Source organism: Galleria mellonella, unplaced genomic scaffold, assembly GCF_026898425.1.
Source record: "Galleria mellonella isolate WM207_F2 unplaced genomic scaffold, CSIRO_AGI_GalMel_v1 utg37, whole genome shotgun sequence".
In the NCBI taxonomy this organism is placed as follows: Eukaryota; Metazoa; Arthropoda; class Insecta; order Lepidoptera; family Pyralidae; genus Galleria; species Galleria mellonella.
In genome coordinates, this window is record NW_026442087.1 from 1,273,039 (window position 1) to 1,289,310 (window position 16,272).

Consider the following 16,272-nt stretch of genomic DNA (forward strand, 5'->3'; position numbering starts at 1 on the left):
CGCGAAAAACAAATTTACAGAGCTTAATAAGTACATACTTAATACAACTGCCATCTTATAATGCATTATTTAATATGATTAATACTCAACATAATACATGTTTATCTAAGCTTATTATAAATAAAAATTTAACCATTGCGATCTGTATCTACGTTGTTCACTATCAGCTTTCCATATTCGATAAACCACGAGTTTAGCCTCGCACTAAAATCAATAATCTGCTTGTAAACAAGCCCTACATGTGGGGCAAACAATTCATTTAGCAAATTCTTTTTTATACACAATAATTTATGGTTTTGTGTGTTTATTTGGAAGTAAATAATTATTTCCCTTTGTTATTTTAATATTAGTGTTAAATAAGAGGCACAGGAAACAATGGATTCAGCCAATGTAGGATATTCGTATCATTTGCCGTCAGGCGGGTGGAATTATAAGATTCGCAACACATTATCACAATTTAGTGATCTGTTCAGCGAATTTAATAAATACATCGCGCCGGCATATCATCACGACCGATGCGAAAGGTATTATTTCATTATTTTACTAAGTGCGACATATTTAAACTCTATAGGTATTTACAACAATATATGATGACCTTCGTTTTGTTCCGAATGTCTTTTAGAAAACACTTTGATGTCTCCTATCCTTACAGATGTAAGTGTTTGCCGAATTTGACAAGTCTTGTTCAAAGCCGCTGTTTTTTCAGGTCTGTTCAAATGAGGATATATTCAATGCACAAAGGGGAGTTTGTAATGGTTTTTATAGCATTTTTTGCTTGCTTCGGTTTGGGTGTGTTCATAGGATTAGCAGGTGAGATTTTTATATACTTCAACTAGGGTTTCATATGTATGATGTGTATGTATTTAAAAAATCACGGTGCATATATGAAGGTACAGAATCACGAAAAATGAAATATATCAGCTCAAAAAGAAGCAGGAAGTAACTATATGTTCAAATATTTTCTAAATTTATCACTCTCAAACACAACTTAAAGAATTCTTATATACATATGTATGCAACAAAATGGTCCTACTTGCTTACGAATACAGTATAAATACTACCAGAAAACATGTACTATATATATTTGATATTTTAATGAAATACCAACCTAATTCTAATAAACCTAGCTCAATTGTAAACACATTTTTTATATCAATTTCATGTACTTACCTAGAAGTCTAATTTAGCGTTTTTATTATCGAAGTATGTTTGTATAAACGCAAAGTTTAACATTGATTTCTACACTAGGCTGAGCATGTTTTTTTTATACAACTTAGAATGGCAAACGAGCTGACGGCCCACTTAATGGAAAGTGGTAACCGTCGCCTATAGACATGAGCAGTACCATGGACATAACATAGTATACTGTTGCGCCCATGATACCCCCCATGCGTTGCCATAACTGAGGACTCAAATGTTATTCCTCTGTACCCTGTAAATTCACGCCATATCCCACCCTTCAAGCCGAAACACAACCATGCAAACACAACTTCTTTACGGTTGAAACACGAATAGGACAGAGGTGCCCAAGCAAACGACTTTTGTACAAAGTCTCCCTCTGGTATCAAGCTGAGCGTGCTCTATAGGAAACAGGAATTGTGTTGCCAAATACATGTTTATAGAAATTAAAATAAGCTTTCTAGTCGTACAGAGATAACTCTAATCATCATTGTCTTCCTGCCCTTATTTCAATTATTTGTCAGTGTAATATGTTTTTATTAATTATACACGAAATTTTTGCTTTTTATTTTACGACGGACCACCTGTCAGACGTCAATCCTATTTGGGAATACATTTATTGGTGGTTAGGTTGGTAAAGAATATTGAGGAAAAAAGCTCGTTTTGACCCTCAATCAACGCAAAAATAACACGCAAATAGCACCTAGATTATTAACTGACTTCAAAAAAGTTATATAAGGTTACGCGATATCTCCTATTTTAAACCATTTTTTTTTATTATTATTTATAGAATTACTTAATGGCAAGTTCTAGCTTTTGGCAAAAGTGAACATTGATACACTTTATAAAGTACTAAGACTCCTATCCGGCTTCGTACGGGTAGATAGAATTTAAAAAAATAGATAGATAGGTACCTACTCTTTATTGTTTTCTTCAAAAGATTACAATAGTAAACTTATTCTAGATATTAACAACAATTACAAAAAATAATCACAGTGATGTATATCCTAAGCAACTCGCTGTTAATGTAGCTTTCTATAGGTGAAAGAATTTTTAAAATTAGTTGAGTAATTTTTCAGTTTACCCATTACTAAAAAAAAACACACACAAATAATCAAATCTTTTTGTTTTATTATAACAGTATAATAAACTCATTTTTGCAAAAAAAAAAAAATGCATAAACCGATTATCGTTTGAGTATAAAATACAGTTGTAAATAGGTTCCTAACTACTGCAGATACTATATAATTCAACACTAACTAGAAATCAGTTCAGGGTACGATAAGGCTGATACATCTGAAGAAGGTATACGCATGGGGGGTATCATGGGCGTTTCATAAAAGTTCCGCAAAATAACACCTAGTTCTGTAAAATATTTTATACAGTATTTAAACATTTCAGGTCCATCACCAACGTCCACCACGTCGGTAGCCGCTTCCACGCTGCTGACAAACGCCAGTGACATATACCAAGGCCCGTTCCATTTGCACAGTCCCGCGCTTGGCACGCGCGTGCAGCAACTGTGGCTGCTAGCCGAAATACTGACCAATAATAATGACGGTAACGTTCCATTTTTAAAATTACAACTGAAGGCCTTACGAGAGACGCGACGTTTAAATTAATGTAAGGTCATTTCTCGACTTCACCAATTAATAATCATTGGTCTTCATAATATTTACATACAAGAAATGTAATATCTAATAATCCCATACGAATTACATAGAAGAAATGATTAAATAAAAACTGTAAATCATATGTTGGCCTCCTTTCTTCTTATGCATATATAATTAGTAAAAAGAGGACGACAGATATCACCATCACCATCAGTTGCTATTTTTCTTAATTCATAGCAGGCTAGTGTATAGAAAATGTTTGATATATCAATTATTTGATATATCAAACATTGACAAATTTTACATTACTAGATTATATATTCGACACAGTTTATGTAGAAAGTATGCAAGTAGGGTGTATCTGAATTTGGTAGGGTTATACGGCCGTATAACATTTTCTGTACACTAGCCTGCTGTAAATTGACAATTTTATCACTCCTATGTAATTCCTTAGTCTTAGGCTACGTTTTATCCCGGTTAATATACATATCCCAGTTACGTGGATTAAGTCGTGGATAAAAGCTAGTAGTCGATAACTATAATATATGTATATCTTCTATATGTCTTCCGGTTGACCTCCAAACTACAGCGGTAGTCACATTGCTTTGCAATCTCAAATAATGATATACAGTCGGAACAAGAGACATACTTTTTAAATTGCCTCATGTCTGGGTTTTCAGGGCTATGTACTAGGGATGGGTAATATACAGCAATATCTATAATTTGTAGATACAATATCTATATATTGGGCTAATAAAATATATGTTATATATCGGTTGTCCAATCTATATATACTTATAATAAATCTATAGAGAAGTCAATTCTGTACATGATATATATTTCCAAAATAACTATCAGGGGGTGATTAGTGATCGATACTGATGATATGATGATGAATTGATAATGATTGTTAGTAATGCTGGCAATATACCCTATCAGGTCGACCTCCACGCGGTTCCCCCTGGAAACCGTCGTGATTAATTCTAGTGGAATTTGTCACGATTGGCTAACTGACCTGCTTTCATCCTCACCTATCATCCCTCACTGGTACCCGGCCAGCGTACACCGATACCACAGGCGGGGTTACCATTCCATTATCACCCATTAAAAAAAAACTATTGTAGAGGAGTTGTTATACCTAAATACTTTGATCAGAGACACGATTAAAATTCTATCATTCTTAAATATGGATATGTAATAATGTAAATTGATTAAATGATTTTTATTTTCAGAGGAAATATTTGATAAGAGTTTCCAAATAAGTATATCTATAGATGGTATACTAAGTGACCATACAGCTGTTAACCTGATACCAGAAAGCTCCGCTACAAATCGGTGAGTTCTTCCACCTCCAAAATCAATTCGCCTGCCAAATTATTTATATATATATATATATATATATATATATATATATATATATATATATATATATATATATATATTGATATTTCTTTTCTTTTTCTTTGTATTGTCATATTTTTTTCTATACAACTTAGAATGGCAAACAAGCTGATGGTCCACCTGATGGAAAGTGGTAACCGTCGCCTATAGACATGAGCAGTACCATGGACATACCAGATTATACTGTTTCGCCCATGATACCCCGATGCGTTGCTATTCCTGAGGACTCGGGTGTTATTCCTCTGTACCCTGTAAATTCACTGCCATATTCCACTTCAAAACAAAACACAGCCATGCAAATATAAATCTGAATGTGTATATATACATATATATATATATATATATATATATATATATATATATATATATATATATATATATATATATATATATATATATATATATATATATATATATATATATATATATATATATATATATATATATATATATATATGTATATGTATGTTTCCCTTTTAAAGTAAAATAAAATTAAAATAAGTGTGGTAACTATTGGCAAAACCCCCCTTATGGGGAAGATCTATGTTCGGCAGTTGATAGTTAACAGCTGATATGATGATGATGATGATGAAATGTTTTGTACACAGACAAATCTTGTCTGTGAACAAAAGATGCATGATACAATACGGCTCCATCCACCAAAGCGATAGTAAATAAATAAACCGTAAAGTACATAATTAACACATATTAGATGGCAGATTACAGCAATTATGTGTGACTTGCGCACTCTCTTAAACTTACGGGGAAAATTTACAAAAGTACGATTATGTATCTCGAGTACTGGTCATAAAGGTGGCAGATAAAATACCACTACATATTACTGATATCCGAATATTAAGATGGATGTGTGGTGTGACAAGAATGGACAAAATTAAGAATGAGTATTGTAAATTTAAAGACAATATAACTGATAATTACTTTTATTTATGCAAATTATACTAATTGTAATGATAATATTTTATAAAAAAAAAAACTAATTTTGTATCCACAGACATTAGAACGAAATGTCAAAAATAAGTCTATTTTTACACTAGACTGTTAGGCTCAGGAACATAACGTATAATGCCAACAAGTATATCGGAGGAAGTTTTAAAGTAACGCTAGTAATAAAATGAGAAGTAATTGTTTGTCATGGTAATGACCATGTGATGCGCAGATAAAAAAAAACAATGAAGTGGATTCTGAGGCGCAATTTAAAAAGAAGTGATTGCAAGATGACGGCACGTTGAAATGAATGGAAGAAAATATATTATGCCGAGTTCAAATAAGATAACAAACATCTTTGTAAACATTCATAGTTTATTTCTTCCATTGCAGGACTCAACATCTAAAGTGCAAAGAGCAAGTATGCGACGAGGTTATGATCCTACATTTAGGTTCCTTAGTGTACACACACTACGTACTAAACATACGATTTTATGGACTCAAGGAGTTCCACAAAAGATATTATATTAAAGAAATTATATTCTATGTAAGTATGTCATACGATTCATTTTAAATTGCAAAAATACCTACCTAACTTAAAACTGCAAATTAGTTGTTGATTAAAAATTTCTTTGTTCTCTTTTTAAAAATAATTTGTATATATTTTTTTTTTCAGTTTAAAACTTATAATCCAGGTTTCACGCAAATGGAAACGTGGTTCAGATTTATTTTTCTACTCACGACCTTCACAATCGCTGTAAGTATTGTCCAGATAACGTAAATCAAAGACATTCTTAACATTACGTACTTAATAAAATAGAAAAGAAATTCAAATTAAATTCTTGTGATTTACATTCATTCATTAAAAAAAAAACGTACGTACTCATTACTTTATCTGGTTAATAAAAAAGGAAGGAAGTTCTAATTAAATTCTTGTGACTTTCATTCATTTAAAAATCATTCTTCATTCATTCTTCAAAAAAAGGTGCGTATTGTACAAGGTCCTATAGAAATATCTGTAATTGGAATACAAAGGTTATCATAGTAGAGATAAACAAGACCATAGATTTTGATACATTGTTTGTACTAACAGACCACTTGGGGAAGTCAATCATCATAAACAAAATCATGGATGGGCATCACAGAATACTCTATAACGTCCATAGTACCATATACCCATTGCCATTCATGAGAACTATGTTAGTACCTGCGCCTTCGCACGGTATTATAAAAATAATCTTGTATTATAAAATTTTAATATAGTGTTATCTACTATTTTTTTTAATGGGTGTAAATGGCATGGCAACCCCGCCTGCGTTATTAGTATACACCTAAGAACAAGGAATTACATAGAAGGAATGATAAAATAAAAACTGAAAATCATATGGTTGCCTCCTTTCTTCTTATGCAAATATAATTAGTAAAAAAAGGACGAAAGATACACCATCACTTGCTATTTTTCTCAATTCATAGCGGGCTAGGGTATAGGAAATGTTTACGGCCGTATAACCCTACCAAATTCAGATACAACCTGCTTGCATACATTTTCATAAACTGTGTCGAATATATAATCTAGTAATGTTAAATTTATTATTGACAAATAATTAACTTATAAAACATTTTCTATATGCTAACTTACTATGAATTGAGAAAAATAGCAACTGCTAGTGTATCTTACGTTCTCTTTTTACTTTTTTATTTTTGCATAAGAAGAAAGGAGGCAACCATATGATTAACAGTTTTTATTTCATCGTTCCTTCTATGTAATTCCTTGTTCTTAGGTATACACTGGCGAGGTACCAGTGAGAGGTGATAGGTGAGGATGAAAAGGCGGGTCAGTTAGCCCATCGTGACGAATTCAACGATAAATTAGACAGGATAGTTTCCAGGGGGAACCGCGTGAAGGTCGACCTGATAAGGTATAATGATAGCAATGGGACTAACCTCCCCTTTTATAACAATCCCTTTCGACCCAACTACTAAAATTTTTGATTGCATCTATATGGCAGAATTTGTGTTTCTACGTATTGCACTGCTTATTAGATATGTTAGCCAAATTACTCTGGGGACAAGGCGAGTTAATACTTATCGTGAATGCAATGATTGATTATCATTGGCACATATATTGATGACGATCTTTTTTTACGATGCATCTTTTAATCGAACATTGGTACCTAAGTAAGATAAATGAGGGGGGAAGGAATGGTAGTAGTGCGAACTACTAGTGTCATTGTTAGCGATATAGCCTGTCACATCGACTATAGCCCCCCCCCCGTGAAAACCACAGTGCAAAATTCCAGATGTATTTATCACGATAAGCTAATTGACCTGCTTTTTCATTCTCACCTTATATCCCTTACTGGTGTCCCGCCAATGTATACCGTCAGCGCGGGTAGGATTGCCATTCCATTGTTCCACATTAAAAAAATATAATACTTCATCTTAGCAATTTTTTAATGGTAATAAATAGTATGAGTACATAATTGGAAAAACTCTTGGTACTTACCCTTTTTTTTTTCAAAGTGGATCCCTTATAGAGACTCACTTTAAATTGAGCTGGACTTCTATCATCTAAATCCTCAAGGTGTTCCACCTCTTCACAATAATATTATATTTATGACATCAATTTTTTTTTTATTTATTTAAATTTTAATGCACAGTGAAATTCTATGTACATTTGGCTGACTTAATATATATATATATATATATATTTTTTTTTTTTTTTAAATATATATATATATATATATATATATATATATATATATATATATATATATATATATATATATATATATATATATATCTTAGATTATAACGGCCGGATGAGCCGTGAACTCTGTCTGATGCCCAGCCCAGAATACGAGCAAAGCTTCTCAAAAACATGTTTGAAAGTGCACGTACGCCAAGGATCAGACCCCCCCCCCCCTGTCCTGAAATATAACCTTACATACACCAACGCCAGGAACCGTTGTGACATGACCATTTTGTTTCAGTGTTGGTTCGCGCATTCCCTGAGGAAATACTCCACCCACGACTGGGCTATAGAACAGAAGTGGCTTTCTATATTATTGCCACTGCTTTTATTATACAATGGTGAGTCATTCGCATGGTTTACAAACAAACAGCACACGCCTAAGCATGTGATGTACATTTTATCGAATACTGGACCGATTACATTGTTGTAGACGATAATAGTTGTTGCTGCAGAAGTTAAAGGAAATATCTATTTAAAACGTAACCTTTTTATATTTCTGTCTAAATGCGCATACGCATGTACGTTGAGAATGTTAATTCTGGTTTGGGATTCTGTATCAACCTTTTTAAGGCGTGGACGTCACCACAGATCCACTATCTTAACTCCCGAAGTAACGTGGCTTCTATATTCAATTTGTTACTATATAATTCAATTCAATTCAATCATTTATTGCTATTTCATGTTGTAACAATTAAGGTCTTAAGTTATTAAAGGTAAAGAATCAACATGAACCCTGGAAGAGCACAGCAATCACATTAATATTTCATAAAGTACATAACTAAATTTATATAACTAAATAAATAATGCTATTATGTTTTTTTTATACCACTGATGTGGCAAACAACCATCCGGCCCACCTAATGGTAAGCGGTTACCGTAGCCTACAAACGCATGCAATACAAAGGGATAACGTTGCCGATTCTAAAGAAATCTCGACGATGTTTAGAGAGAAATGTTGACCAAAAGACGATGTAATGACAAAAATCGAAAAGGGAATGTTGCGTCGATTTGACCGTTTGGAGAGGATGGATGAAAGTTACGAAAAAGATTTTTCGAGTACGAATGAATGATATGTCAGTAAGGGTAGTCCTAGACGTATGTCAGCCAAATAAACGACGTGCTGTAGAAAGGCCAAATTATAAGTGCCCGTAACCGGAAAGCGTATTAAAAGATTGATGAATGTGATCCGTTTGATTTTAAGGATTTAGCGTTTCATTGTTTCTGCTTACACTAATGGGAGAGGGATATGATTGTGATTTTGATTTTGGCCTGCAGTTAATCTAATTTATCACCTAACTCTTCTCTCCTTTCTTACATTGCGGTCTTATACTGTGATTATACTTTCAGATCCGATATTTCCTTTACGCCTGGTCTCCGGGAGCTGTTTCGCACCTCTAATGGACACCATATTCCAGACTCTATTCCTAGCTTGCGTCATGCTGTCCTGGCTGGCACAATACCACGGTCTAAGACAGGTATTACTTAATTTTATCATGATATTTCTGATCGTGGACGTATTTGTGACTGCTTCATATGACTTGGGATGACAACGGCAAACAAGCTGGTGGCCCACCTGATATAAAGTGATGACCATTCCTGTAACACTTTTATCGTTCGTCATCTTGCCGTTCCTGAAGACTAAGATGTACAAAATATGTATATGTGTAATTATATACTAATGTCGTAAAAGAGTACAATACTTGAATTTCGCATTTTTAACTTCCTAAAATTCTAATTTCAAGAAGATAATATGGGATATGGCGTGAATTTACAGGGTACAAAGGAATAACACCTGAGTCCTCAGGAATGGCAACGCATCGGGGGTATCATGGGCGAAACAGTGTACTCTATTATGTCCATAGTACTGCTCATGTCTATAGGCGATGGTTACCGCTTTCCATCACGTGTGCCATCAACTTATTTGCCATTTTAAGTTGCATAAAAAATATTACACGCATATTATCCAATAGACGATATTAATACGGATGTATGTATATGTATGAATGTATGTATATATTGTTACATTAATATTAACATAGCATTAACATATTATAGTGAACATAGTTACACTATTATATTACGATTATTTATTCACATGTAAAAAATAGTGTAGATATAAAATAAATAAATAAATAAATTTTCTTTCAGAATGAAAGGGGTTTCTTATCTTTCTATTTATCGAAACTAATTGTAGTCGGTATGGTGTGGACGCCTGCGATGGTCATCACCATATGGCAGAAGTATTATGCTTTCTACGATCCAACGTTCAATTACAACATGAATCCGAATTACCCTGTAAGTTTCCTATATATTTTTTTTTCATTTATTTAGGAAAACTAACAGTGACATAACAAAGAATAATACATAATATTAATCAAAGAAAATGTTGAGTAAACTTGCCACCAACACCGTTTACCACAGTTTCGATTCAAATATAATACAAATAGCTTAAGCAAAGAAGAACAGTTAAAAATTACATGAATCTTTTAGAGATTCGGTTTTTAAAAGTACTTGGGCGTTCATTAATAATATCAACGTCATTAAATAAAGCGTTATATGAATTCACAAGTCTATACAAAGGTGACCGTTTTCCAGAGTTTGTTTTTCCGCGGCTAGTGGCAAAAAGACTATTTGGATAACGGCAATACACTCTAGTGGGTATTCTATAACACAACTTATTGATAATTGGACTACAGTCATATCTATTATGACACAAATATATATGACACGTACATATACTTGTAACTCACACTATCTGTCCATAATTTCAACATTCCTACTAAAATCCTGATGCATGACAGTTTACAGTATCGCGTTGCATACCACCCACTTACATGTACATCTTCTTTAGTCTATGGTATAGTTAATCTATGAATGAGCGAGAGGTTAACTACGTTAGATGCCGTGAAGCAGTTGGGTTTGCATGGCTGTGTTTCGATTTGAAGGGTGGGATATGGCGTGAATTTACTGGGTACAGAGGAATAACACCTGAGTCCTCAGGAATGGCAACGCATAGCGGTATCATGTCCGAAACAGTATACTCTGTTATATCCATGGTACTGCTCATGTCTTTAGGCGACGGTTACCACTTTCCATCAGGTGGGCCGTCATTCTAAGTTGTATAAAAAAAAATACATATACTTGTAACTCACACTATCTGTCCATAATTTCAACATTCCTACTAAAATCCTGGTGCATGACAGTTTACAGTATCGCGTTACATACCACCTACTTACATGTACATCTTCTTTAGTCTATGGTATAGTTAATCTATGAATGAGCGAGAGGTTAACTACGTTAGATGCCTCTCTTTCTTACATAGCTTTACATAATTAATATCGTCTCGACATTGCCAGTGAGAGATTATACACAATATACAATAGTTGTACGTCAGTTTTTTAATGGATGAAATGGTTACTCCGCCTGCGCTATCGGTATACACCTGCGGATGCCAATCTTTTAATGGGTTGATAATGAATTAGTCACTCCGCCTGCGATATCGGTATACGCTAGCAGAGTACTAGTGAGGGATGATAGGTGAGGATGAAAGCAGGGCCTCTAGACAAGTGGCAAGCGAATTCGTCGATGGAATCGACATCGGTAGCGAGTCCGAGAGTTGCAATGAGTCACCCGGCGTTGCTATTTCATTCTATCTCACGGACTCGCTAACGATGTCAATTCCATCGACGAATTCGCTTGCCACTTGTCTAGAGGCCCAGGTCAGTTAGCCAATCGTGATGAATTCTACTAGAATTAACCATTTTCAGGGGAAACCGCGTGGAGGTCGAACTGATAGGGTATACTGCTAGCAATATGGCAATTAGACCTCATTTCTAACAAATCCGCATTATCCCCTGATGCGTGAAGAGAATAAGATTGTTAGTAATGAAGATCTAACAGCACCATTGCTAGCAATATACCCTATCAGATCGACTTCCACGCGAAAACCATCTTAGTTAATTCTTTTTGAATTCGTCCTAATAGGCTTACTGACCTGCTTTCATTCTCACTTATCATCCCTCACTGATGCCCCACCAGTCCACACCGTTAGCACAAATGGGTTACCATTCCATTATCACCTATTGAAAAAAACATCCCTCACTGGTGCCCCACCAGCATATATCGACAGCGCAGGAGGGGTTACCATTCCATTATCACCCATACCCCTCATACGTTGCCATTTATAAGGACTAATACAGCAAAATAGATAGTTCGTTGGTTTCTATCAAACGAGAATCAGTTTATTTCGAGTAACGATTTATTCTTAAAACTGGACGTAAACGTGTTTGAAATAACTTTTAATCTTCAATGTATGATTATTTATTGTCATTACAAAATTTTGGAATTTAGCACTCTGGGCAGAAATGATAGGTATTTGCTGCCGTCCGCAATTTTGCCGTCCTTCATTTATGCCAATATAGCCATTTGACCATCTCATACCTAATACTTATTGAAGAAATTCAATAAGTTTGATATTTTAATAAAATTTTTATATCGTTTCAGGTCGTCAAGATTATGTTCTTTAGTGCGATTACACTTTACTTCTTATACTTATTGATCCTTATTATAAAAGCGTACAGTGACTTGAGGAATATGCCATTTTTTGGTAAGTTTTATTTTGCTATCTAAATTGCATTATATTTCTGAAAATGGAATTATAAACGATCAACATTCAATAATATTACGTACCTAGATATAAAAACCGAGAGCTATCAACATACATGACAAAAGGGGCCAGTATAACATACGATGGGCTGAGAAAGTAGTTACAGAGTTGAAAATTCTAATTGTATACCTAGTATTTATTTATTCAAACATTATTGGCCAATAAAATGTGGTACAAAAGGCGGACTTAATGCTACAAGCATTCTCTAACAGCCAACCTTTACGATGTACACAGACATTAGATGGCGGTCTAAATAATAATTTATATTTTACAATAACATACCAACAACTCTACAATGCTTATAATTATGATGATTAATTGAAGGAAAACAAAACATAAAAAAAAAAACAAAAAATCTCTTACTCCATATATTTATGATTTAAATTTGCAATATTACATGAAAATAGTTCAGTTATGAGAAAATGATACAGTCTTAATAGCCAGTCTTAAATATAACACATTTTATACTAAGAAATAGGTAATACTGCGTCATAAAACTAAGAATAACATAAGACAGTAAAAAATATTTATATTAATATCGAGTTAAATAATGAAAAACTTTTTAATAGTCGAGTACAGGGGCCAGACAGTCGGCGAATGCTCTGCAATTCACATTCTACAAACGTTAAGGCTTACTCGTAACTCGTTCCTAATTTAAATTCTTTATTTTAATAGCTATATAAAACAAACTACTAGAAATAATTACAGAACAATATGTTGTTTACTACATGTAAGGAAGGTTTATTTTACTTCGCCAACGCTAAAGCATTAACATTTGTAAAAACAAACTCTTACAACATTCACCATCTGCCTGATCCTGAGAAAATTTCATTAAAATTATAACATTTATTAATTTCATCCAATATGGCGCTCGACGCGTATGTCATCCTAAAATATATGTTAATTATGTACACCTTTATGAAATATCCTGTTTTTGTCCTAGATATAATGATCACAGTGCAATATTGGTGAGATCACCCGACTCCAAGCAATTATATTTTAACGATGATAAAATTCCTTATAATTACATATTTTATCTTACAATATTACTGTAGAACACAAGGAGAAAGAGAGATATATTTCATTTTACAGATTGGGACATTTATATCCAATGTAATTCTGTTCCTAGATATAAGACTTCGCTGCTTATCGATCGTGGTTGGCACTGTTACGTTCATAACGATGCTGTTGGCGATACAAGGGTGGGGTCCGGCTGCGTTGCAAGATCACTGGGCCGCGCAACCAAAGGTCCACTACGATACGTCCGCTCCGTTCATGGCTCTATATGGCCTGTTCAACTTTAAGATGTATATACTGGCCTATCTATTCTCGCCTGGCGGTGGTTCTATACACGGTAAGATTGTACTATAGCTTAGACGTATTTTTGTGTATTACCCATTATTTTTTTCAGATATTGTTAAATTCGAAGGCATTCTTAAAACAGAATTAACTTGTCGACAATTTCTTTCATTGTTATTAAAGAAAAAAATATTCCTTAACAAAACACAAACCAAAATACAGCGGCAATATAGTCGTATTATCTATTGGAGTTTTGGATCGTATCAAGTAAAGAACACGAATTTATCCGCGCGGAACGTACCAAAAAAGCTGAACGTGGCGAATTGTCCAATGCCCATGTATCTGCGCCAGAAAAATTGACAGCACCAAAGGCTCAGGAACAAAAAAAAGAAAGATTCGCTCGCATCGTAAACAGCTGAGAGTTCTATTTTAGATTACATCGTTGTTCATTAACAAAAAAGAACCTTCCCATTTTCTCAGCAACTCGCCGAATTCGAGACAGTTCAGTGAGAGATTGTTCGATTTATACCTTACCTTCTTTAGGTAAATCTAAAATTCGCCTCGTTCGGTTCTTTCAGCGCTCATCTCATATGAAAGCCCCATCCTGATCTCAGCATCTTACGTTGATATAGCATTGACCTAATTGTTATTTTTTTTTCCTATTTATGTCCGACGTAAAAAGAAGTTATTTGATCATTTTTCAAGACATTTCATAACCATGGCATAATAGCTTCTGTAAAATTTTAAATCACAACTACTTACAGAAATATAATAGACTTACTGTCCTCTCGAAAGAGTTGATGTTTTTCTTAGAAATCTACATCACAATTTTCTTTAAATTATATGCGTAATATAAATTTAAGAAACTTAATCTGGTGCAACATTCAAAAACTTTTTTTTTATTTCAGAAACGGCCATAACCAAAGACAACCCCGCATTTTCCATGATCAACGACTCGGATGAAGAAGTTATTTATGGTTCCGATGAGGAAAGCCGCCGCCCACTCAACTCCCACCACAGAATGAACAATGAAGACATATGATTCACTAGGCAAAGTTATGTTTTCGGTCATTGTATGTTTTTTTCTTATTAAGAAATTATAAAAGTATTTCAAGTTATTTCGTTTTAATTAAAATAATTATCAAAAAAATGACATCGTCTCTATTAGTAAACCATTGATTGAGTCTTATTACTACGTGTTTTTAAATGCGCTTGCTACTACCTATAAACTAAGTGTGCTTAGTATTAAAATTGAAGACAATGTGGTGAATTTTCTCAAACTATCGTTTGCAAGAATATCACAAATTCTTTAGAAATATATCTACCTAGATGACATTAAAACATTGCACTAAATAAAAATATAATATACTTAAAATATTAGAAAGAATTTACTTACCCGGAATAAAAAAAAATTCAAAGCAATAATTGATGGAAAGCGTAATAAAAAAATTTATGCAAAATTTTAGATAATAATTTAACGCCAAATAATGCTACTTTCAGCAGATATGTCGAATAGTCAAATTACGCGGGTTTAGTTTGTTTAATTTTATTATACTCCAGATACCGAATCGATAGACTGCCATAAATAAGTAGAATTTTAATCACTGGTCTATTGATAACATGTTAAAAAAGGTGCAAATATTACTAATCCATTATTTGAAACCTGTAACTGTTCGAGATATTTCTATATATTATAAATAAGAATATATTAATTGTTCATACTTTAGCTTAACGAAGTGTGGCAACGTCCCAATTATCTGTTAATTTCCAATATTTCTGAATGATTACTTAAATAGTGCTTAGCTAGCCAACTAAAACGATAATCACATAATAAAATTATTATTAAACTGTCACTAAAAACTTGGATTTTAAAGGCAAAAATCATTTGCAAAATTCCGAAACAACATATGTAGTAAATGCAAAGTATTTAGTAGTAGATTTAGTAAATCCACTATGTATATACCATAATACAACATAATTAAATAAATAAATAATTAGTCGATTTTCATAAAACGTATTTTACGATTAACATTTTGGTTTGCTAACAAAGCACTTTTTTTAATAATCAATCAGAAACATTGAAAACTGTTCAATTCTTTTATAAATTTAACGTATAATTGCGACGTTGCCACGCCGCCGTTCCTGAGAAAGTTAGTTGAAATACAATAGTAAGTTATACGTCTATAGTCGAAATTATAATTTTCAACTAGTTATCCCAAGATTTTTTAGCTGATGTAAGATTAGCTAATACTTAGATATTAAATATTGCGCCAAGAACTGGTCGAGAATTTGGCGCCATTTTGTCACAGAAATTGCACGGCGTGCGCAACTATAAAATGGCTGAACGAGGTAACAAGACAGCGCCTTTTTGTCTTGTAAACGCTATAATACATAACAACGTATGTAACAGGAAA

At 33.4% G+C, this 16,272-nt stretch overlaps 1 protein-coding gene across 1 annotated transcript; it reads left to right on the plus strand.

Annotated features, from left to right (window-relative positions):
* The first annotated feature begins 201 nt into the window (after nucleotides 1–201).
* Nucleotides 202–14,972, plus strand: LOC113515433 (transmembrane protein 181). The gene is made up of 12 exons (XM_052897559.1): nucleotides 202–524; nucleotides 707–810; nucleotides 2,581–2,739; nucleotides 4,025–4,127; nucleotides 5,532–5,685; nucleotides 5,815–5,895; nucleotides 8,132–8,231; nucleotides 9,241–9,368; nucleotides 10,042–10,188; nucleotides 12,397–12,499; nucleotides 13,689–13,913; nucleotides 14,767–14,972. Exons 1-12 carry the CDS (start codon nucleotides 376–378, stop codon nucleotides 14,898–14,900), a joined length of 1,587 nt encoding a protein of 528 aa, XP_052753519.1. The 5' UTR covers nucleotides 202–375; the 3' UTR covers nucleotides 14,901–14,972.
* The last annotated feature ends 1,300 nt before the right edge of the window (nucleotides 14,973–16,272 follow it).